The 27,565-nt window shown below is 46.3% G+C and overlaps 1 protein-coding gene across 1 annotated transcript in view; it reads left to right on the top strand.

Moving 5' to 3' along the window:
- LOC147685141 (uncharacterized) overlaps window positions 1-27,565 on the top strand; it is a 222,552-nt gene that overhangs the window by 106,050 nt on the left and 88,937 nt on the right. The window contains exon 2 of the mRNA XM_086941062.1: window positions 6,863-6,983. Coding sequence (XP_086797188.1) covers window positions 6,863-6,983 — 121 coding nt within the window. The remainder of the gene's footprint in view (window positions 1-6,862; window positions 6,984-27,565) is intronic.

Raw genomic sequence — 27,565 nt, 5'->3', positions numbered from 1 at the left:
TTGAAGACTCGCCTATCGTGCCAATTTTCTGCAATGAAGGTGTTTTCCGTATTATAGCTGACATTTTTATGCGCAGACCAGTAGAATTTGATGACCTTTCTCCAATGATGGGTGTTTTCCATTTGATAAAAGCTGTGTTGCGGTGTGCAGGAAGTTCTGAGTGGATGTGGCATAGATGATGCACTTGTTATGTTATGTTATGTTAACTGTTTTTGTACCGCGCACAGCTGCCCCAGCAAAGGGGCGTCCTGGCGCCAAGAGAGGTATACACAACATCGCAAAATGCAGCAGAATCGGAGACTTTTATTAAAAAGAAAGGTTTTAATGGCACGTCTGAACTGGAGTAAGTCTTCCAGAGCTCGAATTTCAATAGGAAGAGAGTTCCACAATTTTGCGGCTACTACTCGGAAGGAGCGGCCGCCAATCCTACTCAGCAAGAAGCGTGGAACAACAGGCAGGTTCTGACCCATCGATCTCAGGGATCGAGAAGGGACATAAGGGGTCAGTAGGTTCATCAATATAGGGGGGGCCGTGCCTTTTAAAATGTTAAAAGCCAGGCAAAGCACCTTAAACTCGATCCTCCGAGCAACAGGCAGCCAATGGAGCGCCTGCAATGCTCTTGAGACTGAACATCGTCTAGGCAGTCTTAATACCGCTCTTGCTGCGGCGTTCTGCACTCGCTGCAGCCGCATGAGTTCCGCCTGGTTCGTACCTGCTAGCAGAGCACTGGCATAGTCTATCCTAGATAGTACAGAGGCCTGGACCACAAGCTGTCTAGTGGGGGCATCGAATAATTTAAGTACAGATCTGATGCCCCTGATAATGCCAAAACAGGAGGCAGCCACCCTCTTAGTATGGCAGGTGAAACTGAGGGTGGGGTCCAGCCAGACCCCGAGATTTTTTATCTCCATTACAGGAGAAGGGATCATTCCTAACTCGGGAGGCCACCAGTTGTCATTCCACCATCCAGGTTGCTTTCCGACCACCATGACTTCTGTCTTCTTAGTGTTCAATTGGAGACAGTTCTGATTCATCCAATTCATCCTATTTAGGCTGAAATCTTTGGAAGCAAAACTGTCCAGTCAGTATTGAGCGGAACTGATTTTATTAGTTTGTTACAAGGTATGCTCATCATATCTGAGGCTATAGAAACATTGCTTTGAAATGCTTTATGGAACAAGAATGAAAATTCGGTTTTGCATATCTTATCTCAGAGGTGAACACGGCACAGGGTGGTCTTCAGTCAAAAGACATAATGCAAATCCAGGCATTGTTTAATACACTCAGTTTAAAATAAAAAAACCTGAGAACCAAGTTCTGAGTTTGTCAAAGAATGTGAAGAAAAATCAGAACTTTGCAAGTACTGGGAAAATGTTTTACACATGCTAGCTCAAGTGAAAAACTTGTTACGTGCTGATCGGGAAGATGTTTGGGAGCTGCCCTTGAAGTCTGTGGAGTCACTGATTACTGTGTTTTGAATATTCAATTGCATAAACTACTTGAGATATGGGCCCTGGTATTTGGAGAGAATGAAAGAGGTAGAGGTGGAAAAACCATACCGCTACAGAACATGTATCCAAATACATTTTGTGGTGAAAGACAGAGAGGGAAGGTTTAATGCTGGTGCTCCAGATATTAAACTGAATCAGTTGATCCAGAGATCACAGAAAAGCTCCAAGGGAATTGTTTGTCAGGCATGTAAAAGTGATTATGTTGCTCAGTGGCAGCTAGTTTTCCACGAAGTCCTTTCTATTTGCAATGTTTTCAGATAGATGACACATTAAAAATTAATGGACCATCGTGAAACTGTTCCTCACGACAAACTTGTGGGAAAGAGAGGGGAACGTTTTAATAAACATATTGATTGCCTTCTTTATTTCATGCAGCAGCAAGGAAACCCCTTTGAAATGACTGAGCCTGTGCGAATGCACAACTTCGCGACCAAACAATATGTTGTTAATGATCTAAGGACACGTGTACTAGATGTCCTGGAACATGGATGGTAACTATAATAATAATAATAATAATAATAATACTGTGTTTTATAGAGCGCGAACAGCTACCTCACGAGGAGGTGTCCCGGCGCTAAAAGTACCACAGAGGTCCAGGGGCAGAAGTGGGAGACCTAGCGAGGCTGGGAAAAGAGCCAAGTCTTTAGCAACTTCTTAAAGCAAGGTTCAGATGGAGCCTGCTGGATTGCTTGAGGTAGGGAGTTCCACAAAGCAGAGACGTTTGCTGAAAAGGTACGACCGCCAAGGCGTGCCTTTTTAGCTCGTGGGACAACCAGTTGGATACGGTCGTTTGACCGTAATGCACGGCTTTGGGAATACCTTGGAAGGCGTTTTTTTAGGTAGAGTGGGCAGGAGCCATGCAAAGATCTAAACGCAAGCGTCAGGGCTTTGAATTTTATCCGGTTGGCCACAGGGAGCCAGTGCAGGGTTCGAAGATGCGGAGAGACTGACTGCTTGAAAGGAATTCGCAGTAGCAGCCTCGCAGCCGCATTTTGAACTACCTGCAGTTTATGGGTTAGGAATTTTGGGAGGCCCAGGTATAGACCATTGGCGTAGTCCAGCCGTGAAGTGACAGTTGCATGGACTACCATTTTCCTGCAGCTCTCGGGTAGAAGTTTAAGAAATTTTCGGAGGTTTCTTAATTTACTTAGGCAGCAGCCGGCCACTTGTTGGATATGGGAAGTAAAAGACATCTTATCATCCCATCTCACTCCAAGGTTTTTTGCCGAATGACTGGGCAGGGGTGAGGGGCCCATTTCCACCGGCCACCAAAGCTCTGGGGCGGGGACAGGACCCTTACCGAAGAAGATGACTTCGATTTTATTGGCGTTTAGTTTTAGTTTGTTAGTGTTCATCCAGTGTGCGATGTCCTGGAGACAGCCTTTAAAGTTTGCGAAGGATTCCTGTGTCATCTCAGAGTAAGGAAATACCAACTGGGTGTCGTCCGCATAAGAAATTGCCTTAACACCCCAGTTGGCAATTAGCGTAAAGAGGGGGGCCAGGTAGATATTGAATAAGAGAGGGCTGAGGGCCGAGCCCTGCGGGACTCCACAGTTGAGGGTTTTAGGTGTGGAGGAGATCGTCCCGAGTGCCACCTTCTGCGTTCTCTGAGATAGATAGGAGTTAATCCACCTCAGCGCGTGGTCTTGAATGCCCATCTCTGCCAGCCGGCTGAGTAATCTGGCGTGGTCCACCGTGTCGAAGGCGGCCGACAGATCCAGGAGTACCAGTATAGCTGAACTTCCTGCATCCATCGACCACCTCACTGACTCGGCTACCTCTAGGAGCGCTGTTTCTGTACTGAAACCGGGCCGAAAGCCAGATTGAGTTTCATGGAGAATGTTGCTGGTTTCCACAAATTTACTCAATTGGCGTTGTATCACTTTTTCCAGCATTTTTCCCGGTGCGGCTAGAAGGGATATTGGGCGGAGGTTCGTCAGGTCATCTGGGTCCCCGTTTGGTTTTTTCTTTAGGGGGAGGAGCGTGGCATGCTTCCAGACGTCAGGGAAGATTCCTGACGTAATGGAAGAATTCCAGATACTTTGAAGTGTGGGCGCTACAGAGTCCGCTATGGTGCTCCATAGTTTAGCCGGACAGGGGTCATCAGGGGAACCGGATTTACAGCGGCTGAGCTCTTGCCTCACCTCGTTCAGAGGGATATACGCGAACTGGGTGAGGGTTTCTTCTGTCTCGCCATTGTTCGCTGTGTCCTGTTTCACAGTATTTATTACTGGACCAAAGGAGTCATATACTTTCTTGATTTTATGATCGAAGTATTCTGAAATTTGCTCGCAAAGTAATGGTGTGGGGGTAACCTCTCTTTCAATGCATTGAGGTTTGAGGAAGGCCTGTACTACTTTGAAAACTTGTTTGCTGGATTGTTCTGTCTGCCTAATCGAGTCCGCATAGAAGCGCTTTTTATTATTCCTAATGGCTTTCCGGAATTTTTTTGATGCATCCTTATATCTAGTTTTTTCTTCTAGACCGTAGTTTTCTCTCCAGAGTCTTTCCAGTTTTTTACAAGCCGCTTTCTCCTCTCTAAGTTCCTGCGTGAACCAGGGAGCTGAGGGGGATTCTCTTTTTGATAGAGCCCGAGAGGCAGGGGCAATAGAGGAAACCATCCCTCCTATCCATTCATTGAGTAGTACAGCATCCATATTGCCATATTGCTAAGATATACTATACGCAAGACTTCAGCAGGATAGGTTTGCAATGAAAGAGAAAAGGCTGTTTGACATAATCACTAAAGCTAAACTTTCAGGCTTTGCCATAGAATGAGTTTCGTCCAACTTGCCACTACAAAACATGTTGCAAAACAACTTTCGCAAGCACATAGAGAGATGGATGTAGCAAAAGAAAGGGGTGAATTTATCTAGGATATTCTGTCTTATTATCTTCTTTCAATAAACACATTATTTGATGGAGATGATGCAACCAGACCAGTGAAGCACAGACTTGTAGAAGAGCTACAGAAAAAAACTTTCTCTTGAAGAATTTCAATTTGAAAAGGTATCCTCATTGAAAACTGCTGTTGTTGTGAATTATTTCACAATTAGGAATATTCAAGATTTTATCAATGCAAAGCTTCAGCGAGGTCATTCAGCCTGTTCTACAGATATCAAAGCCAGTGTGCACCTTGCTTGCACTGCACATTGTCTTTGACAGTTATCTTGAACTGTCTGTCAAATAATGTAAGAGAATGAGATGAATGTCTGTAAGTGGACCAGTTGGCCTTGCCTACATCAAAAATGTGACACCTGTGCAACGTGATAAAGTCTGCTGATCAACATCGAGCAAGATGTACTTGGAGATGTTCACTTGCCAAAACATGCTGATGCTTCAGTGGACAATATTTCCAATTATTGCAAGTGGAATGATTGTCAATGAGGAGTTGGTGCCTGCAGAGTTATATTCAAAAGGTATGGGCTATATTGTTCAAGAACTTACCAGCAAATTGGAGCGAGCTGACCTTCGTGTTGTGCCACATGTTGAGTCGGCAGTGGAAAATGGTTCCAGTCGAGTCCTTGTACTCTCTGATGACACAGATGTAATTATTGTTCTACTTAGATTTGTTGAAATGTTCATAAGTCAAGGATTGTCGGAGTTATGGATACGTTATGGAATAGGCGAGAAAAGACAATTCTGCTTCATATTCTGTACAAGAAACTTGAACCTGAGATGCCCAGTGTTCTTATCAAGGCACATATTCTTATGAGTGATAACACTATGAGCAAAATTGGAAAAATGTCGAAGCTTTAACTGCTAAACCTGTGAAGTTTCCAAAAGGATTTGCTGAAACAGAAGAAGAATGTGACTTTAAAGACATAGGAAAATACCTTAGTGTGTGCGGAAAATGAGTTTGGATTGTCCTTCCTTTACAATCTTCGGTACAATGAGTTCAAGAGATCAGTCCCCGTTAAGTACTCTTCCACCGACGTCATATGCTGTACGTGGACACATTCAAAAAGCATTCTACTTGATGAGATGTGTAAATGTTTTTGATCATGCATATGTAGAGAAAGATCAGTGTGAATTTGGCTGGAAAGATATTGATGGGGGTGCTAAAATCTTCAAAGTTTCTGAAGCCTCTACCCATAGAACTTACACGTATACATGTATTTGAAAAACCTGTGCTACAAAAAGATGTCCCAGTCGATTTGCTCTTCTCAAATGTTCAGCATTCTGCAAATGTACCACGAACGATTTCTGAAAAAAATTAAGTGAACTATGAAAATGTGTCTGAAACAGGAGTGATTATTTTTTTCATATTCAGATCATAAACATTGGTGTATACATAAAAGGATTAAAAACCATTGCTATTTGTTTCATTTCTATGTATGTCTCTTCTTCCTCTATGCCATTTTGGAAAATAGCTGAAGATATGCTTGCTCTCAGGAATTATTTTCTGTCTCTATAAGACTACCTGACCCCCGAAAATCTATGTTTTGACACCAGAATGAAGTATATAGGTCTCATGGTTCCTGACATATTATATCATCACTGTAACACATGCACCATTTTAAAAAATGTCGTCCAGAACAATTCGTCCCGGATCAGCAATGTGTACCCAAGCTAAATTACTTCTCTAATTATCCAAAACACACATCAAAAGTTTAAAATCTCTGGACTACAATTGATTTAGGAGGTATATAAGGGGGCTGGGATTAGGAATGTGTCGAGTCTTTTAGAAACATATTGTATGGCAATATATAGGCAACAAAATAATAATATTAGTCCTTACTGGCTGAAAGAAAGTTAGTCACGGGTGACTAATAAGGCATGATACCAGACAGTACAAGTTATTGTGTATTACATAGGGAAGATTTAATATGGAGCACAATTGGTGAAAATAGTCAAATCTTTCCCAGGGGTGGTATCCATACTGGACGCACCCCCGTCAGTTAATTAAGGATAAAAACACAGGTTTTCCTAGACACCTTCTATTTTATTTTTTTCTGTTACAGGGATATTAGCATCTGAGGCTTCAGTCTGCTATTAAAAATGTACTATCATGTTCCTTTTAGCTTATTTTACTTTGCTGTATTTTGCCTAAGCCAATGTACTGTGCACATTTGTAAGGGGAAGTAGAAGTGGAACAGCACATAGCTTACATAGATGCTTGCCATTTTGATATAAAAGCAGAACAGAAAAGTTCACAATTACCTTTAGAGTTGGGGACAGTCATTAGTTCATGGCAGAACTGTGGGATTTATCATCTTCTACTTGAAGGGCTATGTTGTCTTTTAGATTCATGAGTTCATGCTCCTGGTGTGACTGTCTCCTCTCACCCTACCACCTGGCATCCCTCATGGATTTCCCTCAAAGTAAGTGTGCTATGATCTTCATTTCAGGTGACGTTTGATGACGCTGCCATCTACTTCTCTGAGGAACAATGGAAAAATCTGGAAGAATGGCAGAAAGAGATGTACAAGGAGCTGATGACCGAGATCTACGAGAACATGATTGCACTGGGTAAGGCCAGCTATTGGATTTAATCTCCAAGACCTTTGCATGTACCTAAGGTAAAGATAACTCAACCCTGATGGTTCAAGCTTGTTATTCGAATAATGGGGAAGTAGAAACATAATTAAATATGAATAGTTTGTAGATTCGCAAAGATGTCACAGTACTGCATTATTTTTATTTAACCTTATTTCCACCTATGGAGGCCATCATGCTCTGCAGAAGCAGAACAAACCCAAATACATTATACTTTTTAGCAAAGGTGCTGAGAGCTTCAAAGTTCAGCTGTTTGCCATGATATGAAGATGCAGCAAGTATATTAATAAACCTCAGGCAGAACATGAGGACTGGCTAGGTATCGTATTGTGATATTTTTTTTCCGGGTTAGCATGCACATCGTCCCAAACAGTGCACCCCACTGCCAAGATTGGTGGAACAATACTTCCCTTTGCCACTGCTTTTTTAGGTTGAAGCGTGCACTGTTTGGTTTGCTTATGACCTCTTGGGGACATTCGGAAAGCTTCCTTGTTAAGACATTCCTCCCATTGCTTACTATTGGCTTTGTGGTTGGTAACTCACATTTGCTTGATTTCTATTTGCTGGCTTTATTTGCTTAAGCTTTCCAGCTTCAGTTCGTCCTTTCCTTGCCCAAACCTTAATTACTGTATTTTTCCACCAGTACTGGATTTCTGTAAACAAGCCTTTAAATCTCGTTCTTATCTTGTCACATTTGCTGTGTAGTTAAAAACAGAGGTTAAATGTCAGTTTGTGTCTTCCAGGCAGCTTGGTGTTTATTTTTCTTTCTAGAATTTCAAAGTAAAAGGATTTGTGTAATAATCTTGCGAACTACAGTCTATAGGTGTTTTGGAAGGATGTATTGTGGTATTTTCTTTCTAGCATACAACAAAATGTAAATGTCTGTAAATGAACTATGCAAAGATTTCAGAATAAATGAAATTAGGACAGCACAAATGTCGAACCATTTTTGGTAATTCTGAATTGTGGTGGGAACAGATATTTTAATATGATCAAAACAAACCAGTACACTAGGTTATAACATTTCCACACAAAATTGTTTGTGTGTTGTATACTTTCATCAGTAAAATTGTATGTCTGTGCAAATCTAATTGTCATTTCAGTTGAAGATGTGTTATCTGCGATGACAGTACTCTACCATATCATGCATACTCAACGTTACCCTACCCTACTCTACACCACTCCATGCTACAGTTCTCTACTCAGCACCACTCCACACTGGGTCACTGCCCTCTTCTCTGCATCGTGCCATTCTTCACCTCTCTACACCACTCTAGGCCTATGCACTCTATTCAACACTGCTCTACTATGAACTACTGCACTCTTAGTCACTACACTCGCAGCACTCCAGGCTAGGCTACTCTACTTTGTTCGACTCTACTCTAGGCCTCTCCACTCTGCGCCACTCCATTTTGCAACACTGCAATCTATGCCAATGAACTCTACTCGTTACCATTTCATTCTACTCCAGTGCACTCTATGCCAATCCACTGTACGCCACTGTATTCTACTCTGGACCACTATACTCTAATGCAGTCTACTCTACGCCACTGTACACTACTGTGCACCACTCTTCACCAGTTCACTCTGCTGTACAGCACTGCACTGTACTCTAATTGCTGCACTCTACACCAATGTACTCTCACCACTTTACTTCAAGCCAATGCACTGTATGCCACTGCACTCTGCAGTAATCTACTCTGCACACTCTGAAACACTGCACTCTACGCCACTCTGATCTGTTGTGCACCACTGCACTCTTCGCCTCTCTATACTTTACCTCTCTACTCTATGCCAGTGCACTCTTTCCCATTGTAGTATGCACCACTGCACTCTACACCACTCAAGTCTAGGCCACTCTTCTCAACTCCACTCAACACCACTTCACTCTGCCGTGCACCACTCCCCTGTACGCCACTTCATTCTACTCTGAAACATCTACTCAATGCCAATGCACTCTACTTTGTTCTTTGCCACTTTGCTCTTTGCTGCTACTTGCTCTAAACCACCACTTTTTATTCACCACTGCACCCCACACCACTTTACTCTAAACCAATGCACTCTACGCTAGTCTACTCTGCACTACTGAACTCCCCGCCACTGAACTCCGTGCTACTCTACTTTGCACCACTGCACTCAATGCACTCTGTAATACTGCGCTTTGTGCCTCTGCACTTTACGCCACTACACTCTACTCTGCACCACTCAAGTACCCACCACTCTACTTCATTCTACACCAGTGCACACCACCAGTGCACTCTGCACCACTACACTCTACACCAAACTATTCTGTCCCGCCCTAATCTATTTGGCACCATTGCACTCCATGCCACTGCGCTCTACATTACTCTACACTTCTGCACTCTTCCCTGCACCACTCCACTCTTCCCTGCACCACTCCACTCTTCCCTGCACCACTCCCCTTTTCCCTGCACCACTCCACATCGCACCACTCTACTCTACATAACTTCACTTTGCACAACTCCCTGTATGCCACTCCATGCCACTTTACTCCACTCTGTTTTATGACACACTACTCCACTCTCCTATTCCACTCTATGCTACTCCTCTCGGACACTCTGCAACTTGACTCTACTCCACTCTGACACACCACTCTGCCACACTACTCTTTGCCACTCCACTCTACAACAATCTACTCTGCTCTATGCAATTCTACTTCACAACACTAAGCAACACCCTCTGTGCCACCTCATTCTGTTATACACTATGACACTCTGTGCCATTCCACTCTACTACTCCACTCCTTCTACAACACTCCACTCTGCCAATTCATAACACTCCACTTCATTCCACGCTGCTCAACTCCACGCCACATCATAACACTCCACTCAACTTTCCGACACTCCAGTCCATGTCACTTTCCTTTACCCCACTAACTTTTAACCATGCTGAACAACAGCCACACTGGTGTACAACATGGCTAAACATATTGGCAAACCCAATAGTTCTTGCATAGCCGTTGTCGTCCCTTATTTTTGTCATCCTTTTGCGTTTGTACTTTGTTTTCTGGTTATAGAAATTCTAAGCCAATAGTGCCTTTTCTTGGCTGTTATGAGAATCCTATTTTCCTGTAATGTATATTAAAACCGAATGCCTTTTTTTATTTACATTTTTTGCTGCAGCAGAATGTTTTTTGATTCAGCTCTGGCCAGAAAAGTAGGTGTTCTAACTGCATACAGTTCTTTTTGTCCAATGCAAAACCAGTTGCACCGAGTTCCAAAGTGTCTATGCCTAGCGTTGACCTTGAGGGAAAAACGTTACCAAAAGGTCATGGTACTGGTGAAAAACATTATGGGCTGCTGGAGCGTCTCTTCAGTGTCTAGATAAAGTACTAGTTTCTAGCTTAAGAGGGCCAGTATATATCCTATTGTATGCACTGGATCGAAGATGGCGACACCCAAAAGTCAAGGTATCTTTTTCATATGTACAAATCTCAGAATTGTATCAACGTCTCTACCGGAGGAGTGACTTCATCTTGTGTCAACCCACTGGCAGCAGAACGACAGCGAGTAGCTGCAATGCACCTCACTAGCTGTCAACAAATGCTGCAACAGGCTCCACCATTCAGAGTGATAGTGCTCTGTACGATTGGAATCTGTGTCAATACCAAGGAAATATGTTTCTTATTCTTGAGGCTCAATGTTGTGATATGCTACAGTGTATATAGTCCTACTATTTATGTTGTGTTTAATCCATCTGGTATGTGTCAACACGTTATCCCTATTTTAATTAAGGAGGATCAGTAAGCAGGAAAGGGAGAATCCTAAAATGTAACGCTCAGACAAACCCAATACGAAAACCTGCACAACAAATCTTCGCCAATGCTCTCAGTATTAGTAGATTCATTCAAATAATAGCATTGTTACAGAAAGCAAAAGTTAATTAAGAGAATGTGTTGAAACCCAAACATAATGCATGAAATAATGGAATGTGCCTTTAAGAAATTAACAAAACACACAGATGTGCTGTGGCAACGTATCATATTAATAGTAAAATACAGAAAGGACCACAAAAAGCACCCCAGTTCATAACATAATTTTACGTACATGGATAGCTCTAAAATGTTTTTTTTAATTTATTTTTTAATTAAATTTGTACTTTATTGCATATTAACCCCTTCACTGCGGGGCTAATTTCCCCGTGGTGCGGGGGGAGGGGGGCCGCGCACGGCGCCGCTGTGCTCATGACGAGCCCAGGCTCGTCATGCAGTACAGTGCTCGTGTGCTCATGACGAGCCTGGGCTCGTCATGAACCCGCCCGCGCAATGGAACGCTCAGCACAGCGGGGAAATTAGCCGAGCGTGTGAGCGTTCCACGGCTCCTGACGAGCCCAGGCTCGTCATGAGCACACGAGCACCGTGCTGCATGACGAGCCTGGGCTCGTCATGAGCACTGAAGGGGTTAAATGTACACACAGCACGCAACGCCCACAAACCGGAGGCCGGCGGCAACAGTAGGTGGCAGTTGCTCTAGGTCTCAAAAAACGGTATACACAGCCTCAGTGCCAGCATCCCGGGGGCCTGGCGGCGTAAAAAAACCCAGTATTATGCATGCATAGCACGGCCATCTAGCCAATATGGAAAACGCGTGTCCGGCAGTACAACCCAGGACCGCATGACATGGTGTTGCTTCGGTTCAGATAGTGCGTCTGTGCATACCAAGTCCTCACGCTAAAACTCAGCGTACTCCATGTAACAGTACAGTGATTCCTATAGTTAACCTAACCCCCCCAACCCCCCCAACAACCAGCCCACACTAACATGTGCCTACCTAACCACTTGTGTTATCGTTGATTGTCTAATGACCAATAGTGTACCCTACAGTTACAGATCCTACATACCCACTTGTATGAAGGTGACCCCAGTGACCATGACCACCAGCTGCCGGTTTCGTGTGTCACACCCCTTGACCCCGGCCACCCCACTCAGTGCCATCGACAGCCCCGGAGAACCAGAACTCCCTCTCCCTACCATGCCATAGCTAGGTGAGCAGAACGTCCCTCTCCAAAGACTCTGGCTCCTCCTCCTGTACCTCACCCATCTCCTCCCTCTCCGAGTCCGGGTCCGACTCCCCACTATTCTTAGCGCACAAATAGGTCCTATATAACCCCCAGAAGTTCTTGGGCCGATTTTCCGGAGGCAGCAGCTCGCTGTACGTCTCAGACTGCGTGCAGCAGTATAGTAAGTCCGCCGCCCACCTTTTTAGGGTCGGTATCGGGCCTCTCATCCAACATATAGCCACCAGGCGCTTAGCAGTCAGCAGGGCTATATCCGCCAGGCGCCTCAAGGCTACCGGCAGTGTCTTGGAGTAGCCCAGCAGTGCCAGGGCCGGACATGGTGGGATGTCCACGCCCAACATCAGACTCAGTTCAGTCAAAACCCCCTGCCAAAATTTATAAAATCCAGGGCAAGACCAAGCCATATGGAGAAAGTCCGCCGACGGAAGGCGGCACCGCTCGCACTCCGCCGATCCCCTCAATCCATACCTGTGCAACCTCTCCGGCGTGTAATAGACACGCTGTAGGTACTTGAAATGTACCAGTCTATGCCGGCTATTGAGCGACACCTTTCTGGTGTTTGTGCAGCAGTATTGCCACATCTCATCGGTAATCGTCAGCTGTAAATCACACTGCCAAGCTAGTCTGGCTTTGGAGATCGGGCATTGCATGTGCCGGTCCCCCAGTTTTTTGAGGTTCGTGACTAATTTGCTGGGCGATGGAGTTTTGATCACATAAGTGAGTTCCAGCACTTCCGGGGGTTCCGCCAATTCCGGACCAAGCAACTCTTAAAGTGCACTGCGGACCCTGTGGTATTGAAAACTGTGCAACAGCGACTTCCCGGACTGGGACTGTAGTACCTGTTGGAGAGTCTTCACCGTGCCATTCAAGAAGAGATCCCCCATCTTATCTATGCCTAGTTCATGTAGTGCCTTAAGTACCCCTTTCTCCGTCAACGGGGCAAGCCACACCGCCCATTCCACATGCATGAGGGGTGAGTACAGTAGCACACTTTCCCGCATGCGGACCAGCTCATGCCAGGCGTGATTCGTAGACGCTATAGAGTCCAAAATCCCAGTCCTGCGGTCAACTGGGTGGCATATCGTAGCTGGGAGAGGAATGGGGTCCGCAAACAGCCGCTCTAGTTTCATGTGCGGGATATCGGGGCTCCCATGGATCCAGGTGTGAAGGTGTGCCGCCTGCGCTATTCTGTAGTATCGCTCCAAGTCAGGGGCCCCGAGTCCCCCCCGGTCGTAGGGGAGCATTAAAGTCTGCCATTGGACCCTGGGCTGTTTACCTCCCCACGCAAGTCTGATAAGTGTCTGCGTGAGCTGCCGGAAAAAGGCTCTAGACAGCACCACCGGAATGTTGGTGAAGAGGAAGAGGTACCTAGGGAGGACCACCATCTTCATTATCGCTATTCTTCCCATCAGAGACAACGGAAGCCTGCACCACACCTCCACGTCATCCACAAGTTTAGTGTATGCCACCCCATAGTTCTCACGCACCAGTATCTCTGGGTCAGTATGCAAGCGAATCCCGAGATAGCGTATGGAGTCCGTGGTCCACTGTAGTGGGTACTCCGAGTGAAACGGGTGGGTCACCGGAGTCAGGGGAAGCGCTACTGATTTGTCCCAGTTGACTCGCAGGCCAGACAGTGCACCGAATCTCACCACCTCCCTCAATACATACGCTAAGTTCTCCTCCGGCTCCCTAACGTACAACAGTGTATCATCGGCATAAGTAGATATGCCAATCTTGTAGGTGGGGAAGTTGATCCCCTCGAACCCATGATATTCTCTGATTGCGCATGCCAGTGGTTCCGCTACCAGGGCATGCAAAAGAGGGGAAAGGGGGCAGCCCTGCCTAGTGCCCCTACTGATCGCTATCGGGGCTGTGACCATATTCCCTAGTTTCAGTCTAGCCGACGGTTTGTAATATAGGGCCCCCAACATCTGCAAGAAAGGTTCACCCAGTCCGTACTTTCTCAGAACCCTGAGCATGAACGGCCTTTCAACCGAATCAAACGCTTTTTCCATGTCCAAGAATATAGCAACTGCTATTTTCCTGCCATACGTGTTGTATTGTGCCTAACACTGTGCGAATATTATACGTCAAATTCATATCAGGGACAAAGCCGGCCTGCTCCGGGGCAACTAGCTCTGGGACCAGAATGGCAAGCCGCGCAGCCAGAACCTTCGCATATAATTTGGCATCAACATTTATCAGGGAGAGCGGCCTGTACGAACCACATTCATTGGGGGGTTTCCCCGGTTTTGGTATTGTGATAAGGAGCGCCTCCCGCATAGACTTTGGCATGCTGCCCTGTTGGCAAATATCGTCGAAGAGAGACATTAAGTGTGGAATAAGCTTATCTTGGAAAGCCTTGTAGAAGGCCACTGTAAGCCCATCAGCACCTGGAGCGCTGCCCAATCTCATTCCCTCAAGTGCCTCCAAGATCTCTTCCTTCTGAATTGGCATCATAAGAAATTCCCTCTGAAAATTGACGAGGAAGGGCATATTGATATAACTAAGATAGTCATCTATTTCCTCCTCGAGCTGGCCAGACCGTGATTGATAGAGCTTGGTATGGTAATCTTGGAATTCTGCAAGTATGTCGCCCTCCTCAGTGACCACCTCCCCATTGGATGTAATTCATTCCTCAACCACCAACTGCAGCCTGCTGTTGCGCATGAGTTTTGCCAGCAGCGAACCAGGGCGATCCCTCTCCCCGTAGGTGCGCGCTGTGGCATACTTCCCCATGTGCTGTACTTCTCTATCAGCTTCCTCGTTAAACTCTATTATCAGTGTTTTAATCCGTTCCTCAGCGTCAGTGTTCCCTGCATGACTAGATTGTCGTTCCAGCTCAGATAGTTGCGTCTCTAAGTGTTTCAGCCTCTGCCTAATAGCTCTGAGCACCCCAGAGTGTTTAGCCATCGTCATACCACGAATGTACACTTTGAATGCGTCCCAGAGTGTTTGAACACTATCCACTGACCCCACATTTGTCTCAAAGTATGTGTCTATGTCCTCAGCCAACTCCCCTCTTAAGACCTCATCTAGGAGTGAATAGGGGGGAAACCTCCATGTGAACGGGGGAATCCTCCTCGCCGGAGCTTCTAACAGCAGCAGTAATGGCGAGTGGTCCGACAACGTACGAGGCAGTATCGCACACCCCTTCACTGAGTTGAGAAGAGAGTGAGACGCAAACCAATAGTCAATTCTCGTATGTATATTATGATAGGCCGAATAGTGTGTGTACCCCCCCCTCCCCGGGTGTCTATGGCGCCATACATCCACCAGATCAAGCTTTATCATTTCAGTCTGCATAACCATCGCCGAGGCCGCCGGACAGCAGGTCGCACCAGCCGACCTATCCAGTTCCGGAATTAACACAAAATTTAAATCACCCCCCCCATAACAGTCTGGAACTCACATACTGTCTGCACAAATCCGCTAAGGAGGAGTAAAAGGCAGGGCTGTCATAGTTAGGGCCATAGACATTCACAACAATTAAATCATGACCTTTCCCAACACAGCGTGCAATTAGATAACGACCCTCCGGGTCCACGATCATCTGCTGCAACTTCAGCTGTGCTTGAGGGTTAGCCCACGTAATCACACCCCTTGCATGCGTGGTGAAGCCCGCTGCCGCGCAATTGCCTCCCAGACCTCTGGCCGTCAGCATAGGGCTGGTAGGTAAGAGGAAGGTGTGTCTCCTGCAGGAGTGCAAGGTCAACTCTGTGTCTTTGTAAATAGCTCAGCACTTTCCGGAGTTTGCGGTAGTCATTCAACCCCCTCACATTCCAGGTTAGAACTCGAAGAGAGTTGGGGCCACCCTCCAACTCTAAAACCTCTGTGCCTGCCATTCCAATAGGATCTGTTTAGTGAACTCGTACACATTGGATCTCAGACACATTCCCGTAGTAGGCCTAAAAACATCCCAACTGCTCCAGCTTAACATACCCAACCTGTTCAGAGAAGAGCACCCACCCCCCCACCCACAGCCGACCACCCCCAACCAGGTCAGACAGACCCCAATACCACCCATCCTCCCCCCACACAACAAGCCAACCCAACAAACCCTTATGTGGCTCTTGTCCGAGCCAAAGGCCGAAAGCGTAGGGGCAGAGGATCCCAGCCAAACAACAGTTTAACTCTAGTCCGTTACTGCAATGCCTAGGTACTCCTCCACCCTGCACCCTAATAGCAATCGGCACCCTCGATAGGTCCCATTTAACAGTCAAATAAGTGAACTCCCGCTTGTGGGAGGATACAATCCGCATAAGCGAGTGTTTAGCAGACCCAACGTCTATCAATCTCCCGTAAACAGGCAAAGCAGTGCGGATATTAACCAGAAAGGTCTCACCCAGCAATTGTCTCATAGTGGGTCTGCACACGCCCTCCGAGTTCCAATGTCCGTCATGCCACACTTGTCCCGCAAAGATTTCGTACAAGTAGTCCAAGTCCCCTTTCCGTCCCTGCGAAACATCTTGGGGCGATCCAGCTCAGCTATCGTATTCACTCATGCTCCTCCAGGTTAGAGGTGGCATCGGCTTCCTCCCGTTGACTCCTCGGACTATTCCGCCGTTCTTTAGCCCACTCCTTCAGCGACTTCTTCAGCTCCGTAGGATCAGTGAAGAAATGTGAATGCCCCTGCCTATTGATACAGAGTTTCGCGGGATACATCATGGCGTAGTCAAGCCCAAGGTCTCTCAGTTGTTTTTTGTACGGAGCAAAGCGCTTCCTCTCCTCCTGCACTTTTGCCGTGAAGTCCGGGTAGAGGGAAATGTTCATACCCTCATATTGTAGATCCCCTTTTTCTCTGGCCAGACGAAGCGCTAGATCCCTGTCACGGTAGTTCAGCAGCTTCGCTATAATCGGCCGCGGGGGTGCTCCCGGTTGTGGCTTCGGCCCTAATGTGCGATGGGCCCTTTCCACGATGAACATAGGGGAGAAGACGTCGTCCCCCAGCAGTGCCCACAGTAACTTTTCAACAAACAGCTCCATTTTGCCAGTTTGTGTGGTCTCCGCCACCCCAGTGATGCAACGTTGGAGCGCTGAGAACGCGCCTCCAAGTCCTCAGTCTTGTCCTGAATTACCTGCAGGAGTCTGCCAAACTTTTTGCGATCTTTGTCCCATTCTGACTGTGCCTCCTCTGCCTCCATCAGGCGTCTTTCCGCCATGTCGAGCCGTTCTGCATGCTTGCCGACCCTTTCAGACATGCGATCCATGCGATATGTCAGGGCATCAAGTTTAGTACCAATCGACGCCATACTGTCCTATAGGCCTTTTTCCATCGATACTAGCATTTCACGGATATCCGCACACAGTGAACTGTCCGGGGCAGCAGTGCGCGGCGAAGTGTCAGGGGCCGTCCCCTCAGTCCCCTTCGCCTTACGTTGGCCAAACGTTAGTTTGGTTTGTGTCCTGTTGCCTTTCCCCATGGCGTTCCTTGTAGACATCAAGGTGAGCTGCTCAGCCGAGTGCAGTGTACAGCAAGGGGGAGCCAGTGGCGACAACCGGAGCAGCTCAGCCAGTTAACGCCAAATAGCAGTGTGTTGCGCAGCAAGAAATTGTGCCCAAAATGGCGGCCGCGCGCAGGACCGTGAGAGTAGGCCCAACCGCCAGAGTCTTCCACCGCGAAAGCACCCCCTTTCCACCACGCTGTACAGAGGGCCACCGCCGTCCTGGACCACACCACACTCTCGACACGGCGCCCGTCCGTGGGCAGTGGGGCAACAGGATATCTCCCCAAGGGGGGGGCAATCAGCCGATCGCTGTCTCAGACCGCTAGCACCGCTGCAAACACCACCTCGCGAGGCACCTCGGTCTCCGTTCAGCCAATCGCCAACTTGTCCCACCTCCACCGGAGAGCAGTTCGTGTCAGCACTGCACAGCCACCCGTGCCTGGCCGCCGGTCTGTCGCACCGGTCCCACTTCAGTGCGCCACGCCGCACGTAGCGAGACGTAACCTGGGCAGCCCAGCAGGAAAGTCCGTTGATGCCGGCCTGGTCCGCCCCGGCGAGGTCTCCCGACCAACAAAGCTCCACAGCACCGATTTTCAGCAGGACAAAGAGCTCCAAGTGGACTGGAGCGTAGTCTGGAAGTTCACACCAACTTTTAGAGCTAGTTGGGTGCCGAAAGGATAAGTTTGACGGATTTTAACGGGGCTCAGGCGAGGAGCTCGGCGCTCACACGTCTTTCATGGATGCCGGCAAGCTCCGCCCCCCCAGATAGCTCTAAAATGTTACTTGCACAACACCAATCACGTTATTTAAAAAATAGCTTGTACTTTCACATTCTGTAGTAGGGGACCTCTGTGTATAGTCATAATCTAGTGAATAGTCCTGCTCATGAGCGTGGACCCCGGAGCAATCAAAAATAATCTCTTAAGGTGTCTAAAAATGCAGTACTGCACAGACACTTAAGAGAGAATTTAAAGACAGATAATGCAGCCTATACCCACAGGCTACACTGTCCAGTACTTCAACTGGACATTCCACCAAAACCACAAAAAGCACAGCCTGCCAAGTTTTCTTCATAGAGAAAAACTTCCCCTTTTACCAACAAAGCCTCTGGGATGATAGAGAGGAAGGGGAGGACAGACAAGCCCCATAGGCTGCCATTATGTGGCTCAAAAACGGATACCATGCCTTTAAGGAAACTTTCTAGAACGTTCTCAGCATCCCAGAATGCCCAGCAGGTCCCATTTACTGTCAGTTCTTTTTTCCAGCTCCTGCTAGCAGGACCCTGGAGCATTGAGCTCTCCCTTCTTTTGGGTTTATTGTAAGAATTTTGCATTTTTAAAGTGTGTGACTGTTTACACTCGACATGTTTTGGTGCCCTCTTCCTTCTCTAGTATTCTGAGCACTTCTTTTTTTTGTCTAAAATGCCAGGATTGCTTGATAAATGCCCGGAGTGCTCAAGGAAGAAGGCTAAGTCGGACCCACACCCTGTGTGTATCCTGTGCCTCCCTTCTACTCATCTGCCTGAGAAGTGTGAGATTTGCCAGACCTTCTCCTCCAGGACCCTGAGAGACTGAAAGAAGATCAGGCTCCAAGGACTGGAAGAAAGAAGGATGCAGAGTCAAGGTGGGTCTGGGCATGCTGGATCTGCTTCCTCTGCCCATGCTGAGGCCTCTGGGGGGCTCCCCAGCGCCAAGAAGGCCAAAAAGCGTCGCTGTTCTCCGCCGATGGCATCGACGACGGCGTCGAGAGGCATGACGGCCATCTGCTCCCCGTCTCCCCAGGGCTCTGGGTCGAGGCGACGTAGACGTTCGTCGTCGAGGGGAATGATGAGACCGCCGTTGAGGTCGCAGCCGAAGACGTCATCATCATCGTTGTCGTCATCTTCGTCGTCGTCGTCGACACTTCGACGTCGTGAGGATTCCAGACGGCGTCGGCGCTCGCCGTCGAGGCGACACCGCCATTCGGCATCGACTCGACGTTCGGTGTCGAGAAGGAGGTCGTCACATTCAACGTCAAGGCGCAGATCATCAACGTCGAGGCGGCCAAGCCCTCCGAGTGGACGCACTCCTGGATTCCGTAATTGTGACGGCGGCGAGGAAGCAACACGCCACCACCCTGTCCTCAAGTGTGCCTCTGGACAAGGAGAGTCGCTGGTTGGACTCAGCGGGCAGGAAGGTATGCAGGACGGCCGCTACCTCCATGAAGGCTGCCAGTGCATCTGCGCTGTTGGGGCGCTATGATCGGGTGCTGTGGGAGTCCCTCCAACAGTTCGCCGACCTCCTCCCACAGGAGAAGGAGGATTTTATGGAAATCCTGAATGAGGGATTGCTGGTGTCGAACCAGCTGATCAGCGCAGCTGCAGACTCTTCCCAGCCCACGGGTACTGTCATGGAGTTAATTTGAGGCGCCATGCTTGGCTCAGATTGACATCACTGAAGCCCAGCAGAGGGTGGCCAACCTGCCCTTCTTGGGCCAGACCCTATTAGGGAAACACGCCGACGATGAGATGGCCCGCATGAAGGCGGAGGCTGAGACTCTGACGGCTGTGGGCTTGGAGAAGCCCAAGAACCTGAAGAAGAACTACCGCCTGTTCCAGAGACGGTACGGGGCGCAGGGCAGAGGGCGAGGTCAACAGTCTGGACAGCAACAGCAATAGCAGCAGCAGCAGTTCCAGAGGAAGCCCTTCCAGAAACGTCAGAGGGGCAGGGGTGGTCAGCAGTCTGCCACCGCGACCAAAGGCCCGGCCGGGTCTAGGCCCTGAGCGATTACTTCCCCGTCATCCGTTACCCACTCCAGTGGGGGGAAGCGTTCAATATTTTCTGGCAGAGTGGAGAAAAATTACTCAGGACAAGTGGGTGCTGAATATTGTTTGCAATGGATACTGTCTTCGGTTCACCAGCCCGCCTCCAGCAATTCCACTGGTTTGCTCGCAGTTTCAGCTGCGCGAGCTCCAGGCGGAAGCCGATACCCTGTTAAGGAAAAGGGCGATAGAAGACGTCCCTCTGTCTCAAAGCGGAAAAGGTCTGTACTCATGATTCTGTTTTGCCTGAAAAAAGGACTAGAACGAGTTCAGGCCTATTCTGGATTTGCGGCAAGCAAACAAGTGGATTTGCAGAGAAACATTTTGCATGCCGTCTTTGCACCAGATATACCCTCAACTGCAAAGGGGAGACTGGCTGTGCGGGATAGACCTACAGGATGCATACTTCCACGTGCACATTGCACAGAAACACTTGAAGTTCCTGCGATTCCAAGTCGGCGCCAATCAATATCAATACACAGTGTTACCGTTTGGGCTGAGGTCAGCACCCATGACCTTTTCCAAATGCATGGCAGTGATAGCGGCACACCTGAGAAAGAACAAGGTGTTTGTCTACCTGTACCTGGACGATTGGTTGATCAAGGCACCCTCCTTCTCGGAAGCTCAAGCGCACTTCCAGAAGACGTCTGTTCTCTTGAACAAGCTGGGGTTGCACATCAGCATGTCCAAGTCTGTCCTGACTCCGGTCCAATGCCTACAGTACTTTTATCACTCCTTCGGAAGGCTCAGGCTCTTATGACCGCTCCATCTACGACAGTGAGGACGGTGTCTTCTCTACTGGGGTCGATGGCCTCTTGTATCTTCCTCACACCACACTCACGGCTACGCATGAGACCGCTGCAGGAGTGTCTGGAGGATCAGTGGGACCAGAGGAGAGGAAACTGGGACGACAAGATAAGACTGTCTCTGCATGCTCTACACAGTCTCTGAAATGGTGGTGTTCAGCTGAGAATCTCCTCAAGGGGGTTCCCTTCCACAAGGACATTCCCACTCAGACTATTGTGACTGATGCTTCTCTCCACGGCTGGGGAGCGCATTCCGGGGAGTTACAGATCCAGGGAACGTGGTCCCAGACGGAGTCCACGTATCACATCAATTTTCTGGAACTCAGAGCTGTTCACTTGGCACTGAAGGCCTTTCATCCATCCTTCCAGACCAACTCTCTGCTTGTACAGACGAACAATACGACCACAATGTATTACCTCAACAAACAGGGGGGCTCGAGATCGCGCACCCTGTCGCAGGAGGCGCAGGCGATCTGGCACTGGCTTCTTGCCAGAGGACTGACGATAATGGCTACTCATCAACCGGTTGTGCAAAATGTTCAGGCGGACGCACTGAGCAGACTGATAAAGGAAAACCACGAATGGGTCATAAACGACTGAGACATCTTCACCAGGTGGGGTACTCCAGACATGGATCTGTTCGCCACCGCTGAAAACAGCAAATGCCGAGACTTCGCATCCAGGTACTACCAGCAGGGAATGCTGGGGAATGCGTTATGGATCAACTGGTCGAACAGCTTTCTGTACGCTTTTCCACCCATTCCCCTGATTCCGGCGGTGCTCATCAAGCTGGCCCAGTCCAGGGCGCGGATGATACTGATTGCCCCGGAATGGCCCAGGCAGTGGTGGTTCACGGACCTGCTTCACCGGTCTCTCCTTACTCCCATTCGGCTGCCGTGCCGGCAGGACCTTCTCACGAACTTCGGGGGCAGATGGTGCACCCCAATCTCTCGTCTTTGAGTTTGGAGGCATGGCTCCTGAGATAGTGCAATATGGCCATTTGAATCTCCCTGCAGATTGTATGGACATACTGATGGAAACCAAGAGACCTTCCACTAGGACTTCTTATGCGTACAAGTGGAAGAGATTTTGCATCTAGTGCAAGTCCAAGAACTATGATCCAACGACATGTAAGGAAGATGTCATCCTTCCGTACCTTTTAAATTTGGCGCAGTCTGGCCTTAATTTTCATTCCATTAAGGTTCATCTCGCTGCGCTGACTGCCTACAGGAAGTGCCCTTCACAGACCTCCTTCTTCCAGATCCCTGTGATCAAAGATTTTTTGGAAGGCTTGAAGAAAGTATTCCCTCCCGTCCGGCTTCCCTCGCCTTCATGGGAATTGACTGTGGTGCTGTCCAGATTGATGAAGGAACCTTTTGAACCTATTCATAAGGCTTCGTTGCAGCACCTATCCTGGAAGGCGACGTTCCTAGTGGCCATTACATCGGCCCGCAGGGTGAGTGAAATTCAGGCGTTGTGTTGCCAAGAACCTTATACTGTATTTCAGGTAAAACACCTTCATTCCGCATACCTTTAGTCCGCATACCATTAGTACGAAAGTACCATCAGTCAGCAAAATTTTAAAACGCATGCCATTACATCTTATATGGTTTTACCACGCATGCTTTTACAACGAAATTCGTTGTAAAAGCATGAATGGTAAAAGCATATGTTTTTAATTTTTAAGTGTAAGGTAAGTATATGATTTTAGTTGGGGGGTCTTGGGGTATATATTTATGGGGTTCAAGAGTATTTTAAGGGTGAGTTTGGGGGTGTTGGAGTATATGCTTTAGGGGTTCAAGAGTATTTTAAGGGTGTGTTTGGGTATATGTTTGGGTATATGTTTTAAGAGTGTGTTTGGGTTATTGTGTATAGGGGTATTTTAAGTGTTCAGGGCTAGGTTTGGGTTTTGAGGTACAGGGGTATTTTTAGGCTGCAGGGCTAGGTTTGGGGGTACAGGGGTATTTTTAGGCTTCAGGGCTAGGTTTGGGTTTTGGGGTACAGGGGTATTTTTTGGGTTCAGGGATAGGTTTGGGGGTACAGGGGTATTTTTAGGGTTCAAGGCTAGGTTTGGGGGTACAGGGGTATTTTTAGGGTTCAAGGCTAGGTTTGGGGGTACAGGGGTATTTTTAGGGTTCAAGGATAGGTTTGGGTTTTGGGGTACAGTAGTATTTTTAGGGTTCAGGGGTAGGTTTGGGGGTACAGGGGTATTTTAGGGTTCAGGGGTAGGTTTGGATTTTGGGGGTACAGGGGTATTTTAGGGTTCAGGGGTAGGTTTGAGTTTTGGGGTATTTTAAGGGCTCAGGGCTAGGTTTGGGTTTTGGGGTACAGGGGTATTTTTAGGGTTCAGGGTTCAGGGCTAGGTTTGGGTTTTGGGGTACATGGGTATTTTAGGGTTCAGGGGTAGGTTTGTGTTTTGGGGTACAGGGGCATTTTTAGGGTTTAGGGCTAGGTTTGGGTTTTGGGGAACAGGGTGTATTTTTAGGGTCAGGATGGGTTATTGTTTAAGGGTGCTGGGGTATTATAAGGAGTAAGGGTGGGTAATGATTTTGGGGTGCAGGGGTATTTAAATGGACCAGGGTTGGATAATCTTTTAGGGTTTACAGGGTAATTGAATTTTTTTTATATGTGTATATATATATATATATATATATATATTTTACCTACTGGCGGTAGGTATATATAGTTAGGATTTTTTTCCTATGGGATTTTTGAAAATTCTATGTCGAATAACTTTGGCGTTTGTGGACGGAATTGGCTGAAATTTTCAGGAAAAAGGCACATTTTGTTTCTGAGCAGTCCTTGAAAATATGGGGGGGTTTCATCAAGGGGGGGCCGAGAAAAAAGGGGGGTCCCAAAACGCGTTTTTCCCATTCATTTTTCCATAGGGCGGTTGGAATCACTTTTAGCTCGAACGGCTGAATGGATTTACACGAAACTTGGCAAAATTGTAGATATGGTTTGCCCGACGTGCCTTTGCTATGTCTTAAAATATGTGCTCCAGTGGATTTTGAGAAATTAACGTTTAAAAAAACAGATATATCTGTGACAGCGTCCCGGTTAGTGCCCCGGTTCGCGTACGTGACGCGTAACGGAACTTCTCTAGGAGAAGCGGATTGGCTCCCCGGTGACTGTGAACATTCTAAACAGTCCGGAGCGGCCGCCATCTTGTGTCTCGGTAGGATCGAGACACAAGATGTGGCAAAAACAAAGGGGGAAATGAGCATAAGGGGGCAGAGTACATCCTCCCTGACCCCCTAGGTTTGATGAGGGGGCTTTAAAAGGGCCCCGCGGGGAAAAAAAAATAATTTTTATTATCGTTTTTTTGCGGGGGGAGCGCTCGGTACGCGCACCGGGAAGCGGTCTGGGGAGCGTAATATAGGGAAAATAGAATGAAAGAATGTTCAAATAATGTATGTATTGATTGTTCTTTTTGTTGTATTTTTTTATTTTTTTTTATTTAAGTACCAACATGTAGGTACCAATGCAGAGTCTAAAAATAAAAATACACCGTTTCCTTTGTAGATATCTTGCATGCTGTTTCAGAACTTATTGTGGTATATGGAATTCACAGCGTAGTCTGTCAGGAAAGCAGAAACACCATGGAGGCAGGAGATGATAAAGAGATGTTAAATACACATTGGAGATAATATAGTGGGAGAAAGGAAGTAACTATGAGCAAACTTACTATGTAACACAAAAAAGTTGCACAGTATATTTAAAGTCTGATTTTACATTATAATCAATTTGGTACTAGTTTAAAAAATACATATAAAAATGAATAATGTCTCAAACAATTTTTGAATTATTAAATATACATTTATTTCTCTGATTCGTTTTCAAAATTTAAAAGAACTTCTAATAATTGATTCTCAGAAATGTTCTCATATTCAATGAGGCAATCTACTGATTGTACACATTGCAGAAGTTCAAAGTCCCGTGATTCATCAAAGAATTCAGAGCCATTGGGTTCAATTTCTGTATCTTTGTTGCTTTCCAGAACAATTTCGATTGTATTTTTTGCTCTCCTTCCATTTTTGTGCTGTAAATTGAATTTAAAAAAAATATATCAGTACAGATAGGGCACTGTTGGGTTTAAGTACAGACAGGTAGTTTGGTTTTTTTAACCAGTGATTTTATCTTTGGGCAGTGTATGGTATCAGACTGGAAGTAGAAATATAAAAAAATGTATGTGATAAAGCCTAAGTAAATTCTTAATTATACAAGACAAGCCTAACTAACACAATCCATAACTAAAACAGAGAAGTCTATCTTATTCTATAACTATTACAGAGGGATAGTATATAACTATCAGAAAATGTTTTCCTAATTAACTTAAAGTGCAGAACATACTTCAGTTTTTAAAATAACATCTTACCTTTCAAAAAGAAGTTTAAGTTCTCAGTTGAAATGCACTTGATATGTACTTCAGGAAGTAGTAGTCAAAATGGCTGTGTTTCTCTCTCTTTCTTTATAAATATTCAGGTACATAACCAATCAAATGTCATGAAATAATAGAAGATATTGAAAGTAGCATTTTAATTGGTTGTCAATTCTAACACTTCATAAGTGTTTTTGTTAGGTGATTTACCTCAGGATATTCAGTCAGGCTTACAGCATAATTTTCTCAATGGAATTCCATCAAATTTGGGTAAATGGTAGGGACTGCTATGTAGTAGGGCCTATTCTATATTTGATGAAAGTGTCTGTAGTGGTTTTTCTGTAAATTACTTTCCCACCTTTTTTTATCGAGCGCTTACCGGTGCGCTCCCCGGTACGCGAACCAGCGGCGTTACGGGAGTCCTCCATTTTGTGTATCGGTAGAATTGAGACACAAGATGGAGGACAAACAATGTTCGGAATGGGTAGAAGGGGGCACGGTAGACACTTTGTGACCCTCTAGGTTTTCTGAGGGGGGTTTAGGACGCTGATATATGAAAAAAAATTAAAATTGGAAAATTTTGCGGGGGAGCGCCCGGTACGCGCACCGGTAAGCGAACCGGTAAGCGTACTTTGGTGAAAAAAAAAAAAGTTAGAAAAAGATAAACGTTTTGAATGATCAGAGGTAGGGTAGCTCTGAAAAGAGCTATTGGGTTCTGTGGCTAATTTAGGTACCTACAAGTAGGTTCCAATGCACAGTTTTAAATAAAGGACGAATATTCTATTCCTTTCATCGGAGAAGTGCACACCATCTCTTCTGTAGATGTCTTGAATGTTGTAACGCAAGTTATTGTTGTATATTAAACCCATTCCATAGTCTCTCGTAAGCAGAAACAGATTTATTCACATGTTTCCGTGCTTTCTCAAATTGTGGAAAAAATTGGTTGGACTACTTCCATTTCTGTCTTTGGCATATATTGGAATATACCAAGGCAGTTTGGGGAAAAAGTGTCATCAATTGATGAAAGGTGTTCTTTAAAAAGCATTTCCAGACCAACCCCAGTCATAGTGCCCAAATCATTTCCACCACAGTGCACTATTAAGAGGTCAGGGTTTGGCAGATGCATAAAAAAATTATATTAAAAACATATAAAATATATTTTTCCTTTAAAAGAAGAATACATTTTACAGCTTTTGATATTTGCTATTAAAAAACCATTGAAATTCACTGAAAAAAACATAGGTTATAGACCATATATAGTTAGGAATTAGCATTTACAAAACCTTGAAAATTCAATTAAAAAACCATAGGTTATAGACCATATATAGTTAGGGATTAGCATTTACAAAACCTTATTTTACTCACACAAAACCATTGAAATTCGCATATATAGTTAGTTGCACTAACTATATATCGCGCACCCGCAATCCACTGCTGATGATGTCACATATTACATCATTCATGACATGGTCAGTGCGGGCAACAATCCACAAGGATAGAAGCAACGCTGTTGCCAAACACATGGAGGCACAACACAATGGAGACTGGAAGCAATTGCGCTTCTGGGGTCTGGAAACAATGGCTCTCTCGGACAGGGGAGGCCATATGGAGAAACTTTTGAGAAGCAAGGAATCCAGACATATCCTATCCTTCAGAACAATGACCCCGCTTGGCCTTAACCAATCAGAAGAACTTTACATTCACTTATAGCGGACTCTAAAGTATCCAATCTTCATGCTATAAATGTTCTGCCTCCTCTCGCTCATCCATAATTTTAAATTCGTTATTGTTATGATTTTCACCTTGTCCAATTTTATCATCCTTGCACATCACTCTCCCTCACTCTTTGGCACATGAGCTCACATAAATTATACTGAAACAAATTGTGAATTAGCCCACCGGAGGGCCGGATTTTTGTAACATATGAAATTGCAATGAAGCGCAAAAGTTCTCATTTATATACAACTGCGGTATCACATGGGTACTTAATAATTGTGGAAACCTTGATTAATGGTCCAAATCCTTTGTTTATGTAAATACATTCCAAAACTACAAATCCCATAATGCGGATAATTGTGGTA

This window comes from Lissotriton vulgaris, chromosome 10 (genome assembly GCF_964263255.1).
Source record: "Lissotriton vulgaris chromosome 10, aLisVul1.2, whole genome shotgun sequence".
NCBI classification, from domain to species: domain Eukaryota; kingdom Metazoa; phylum Chordata; class Amphibia; order Caudata; family Salamandridae; genus Lissotriton; species Lissotriton vulgaris.
The sequence above is the reverse complement of the archived record's forward strand: the minus strand, read 5'-3'. Positions and strand labels throughout refer to the sequence as shown.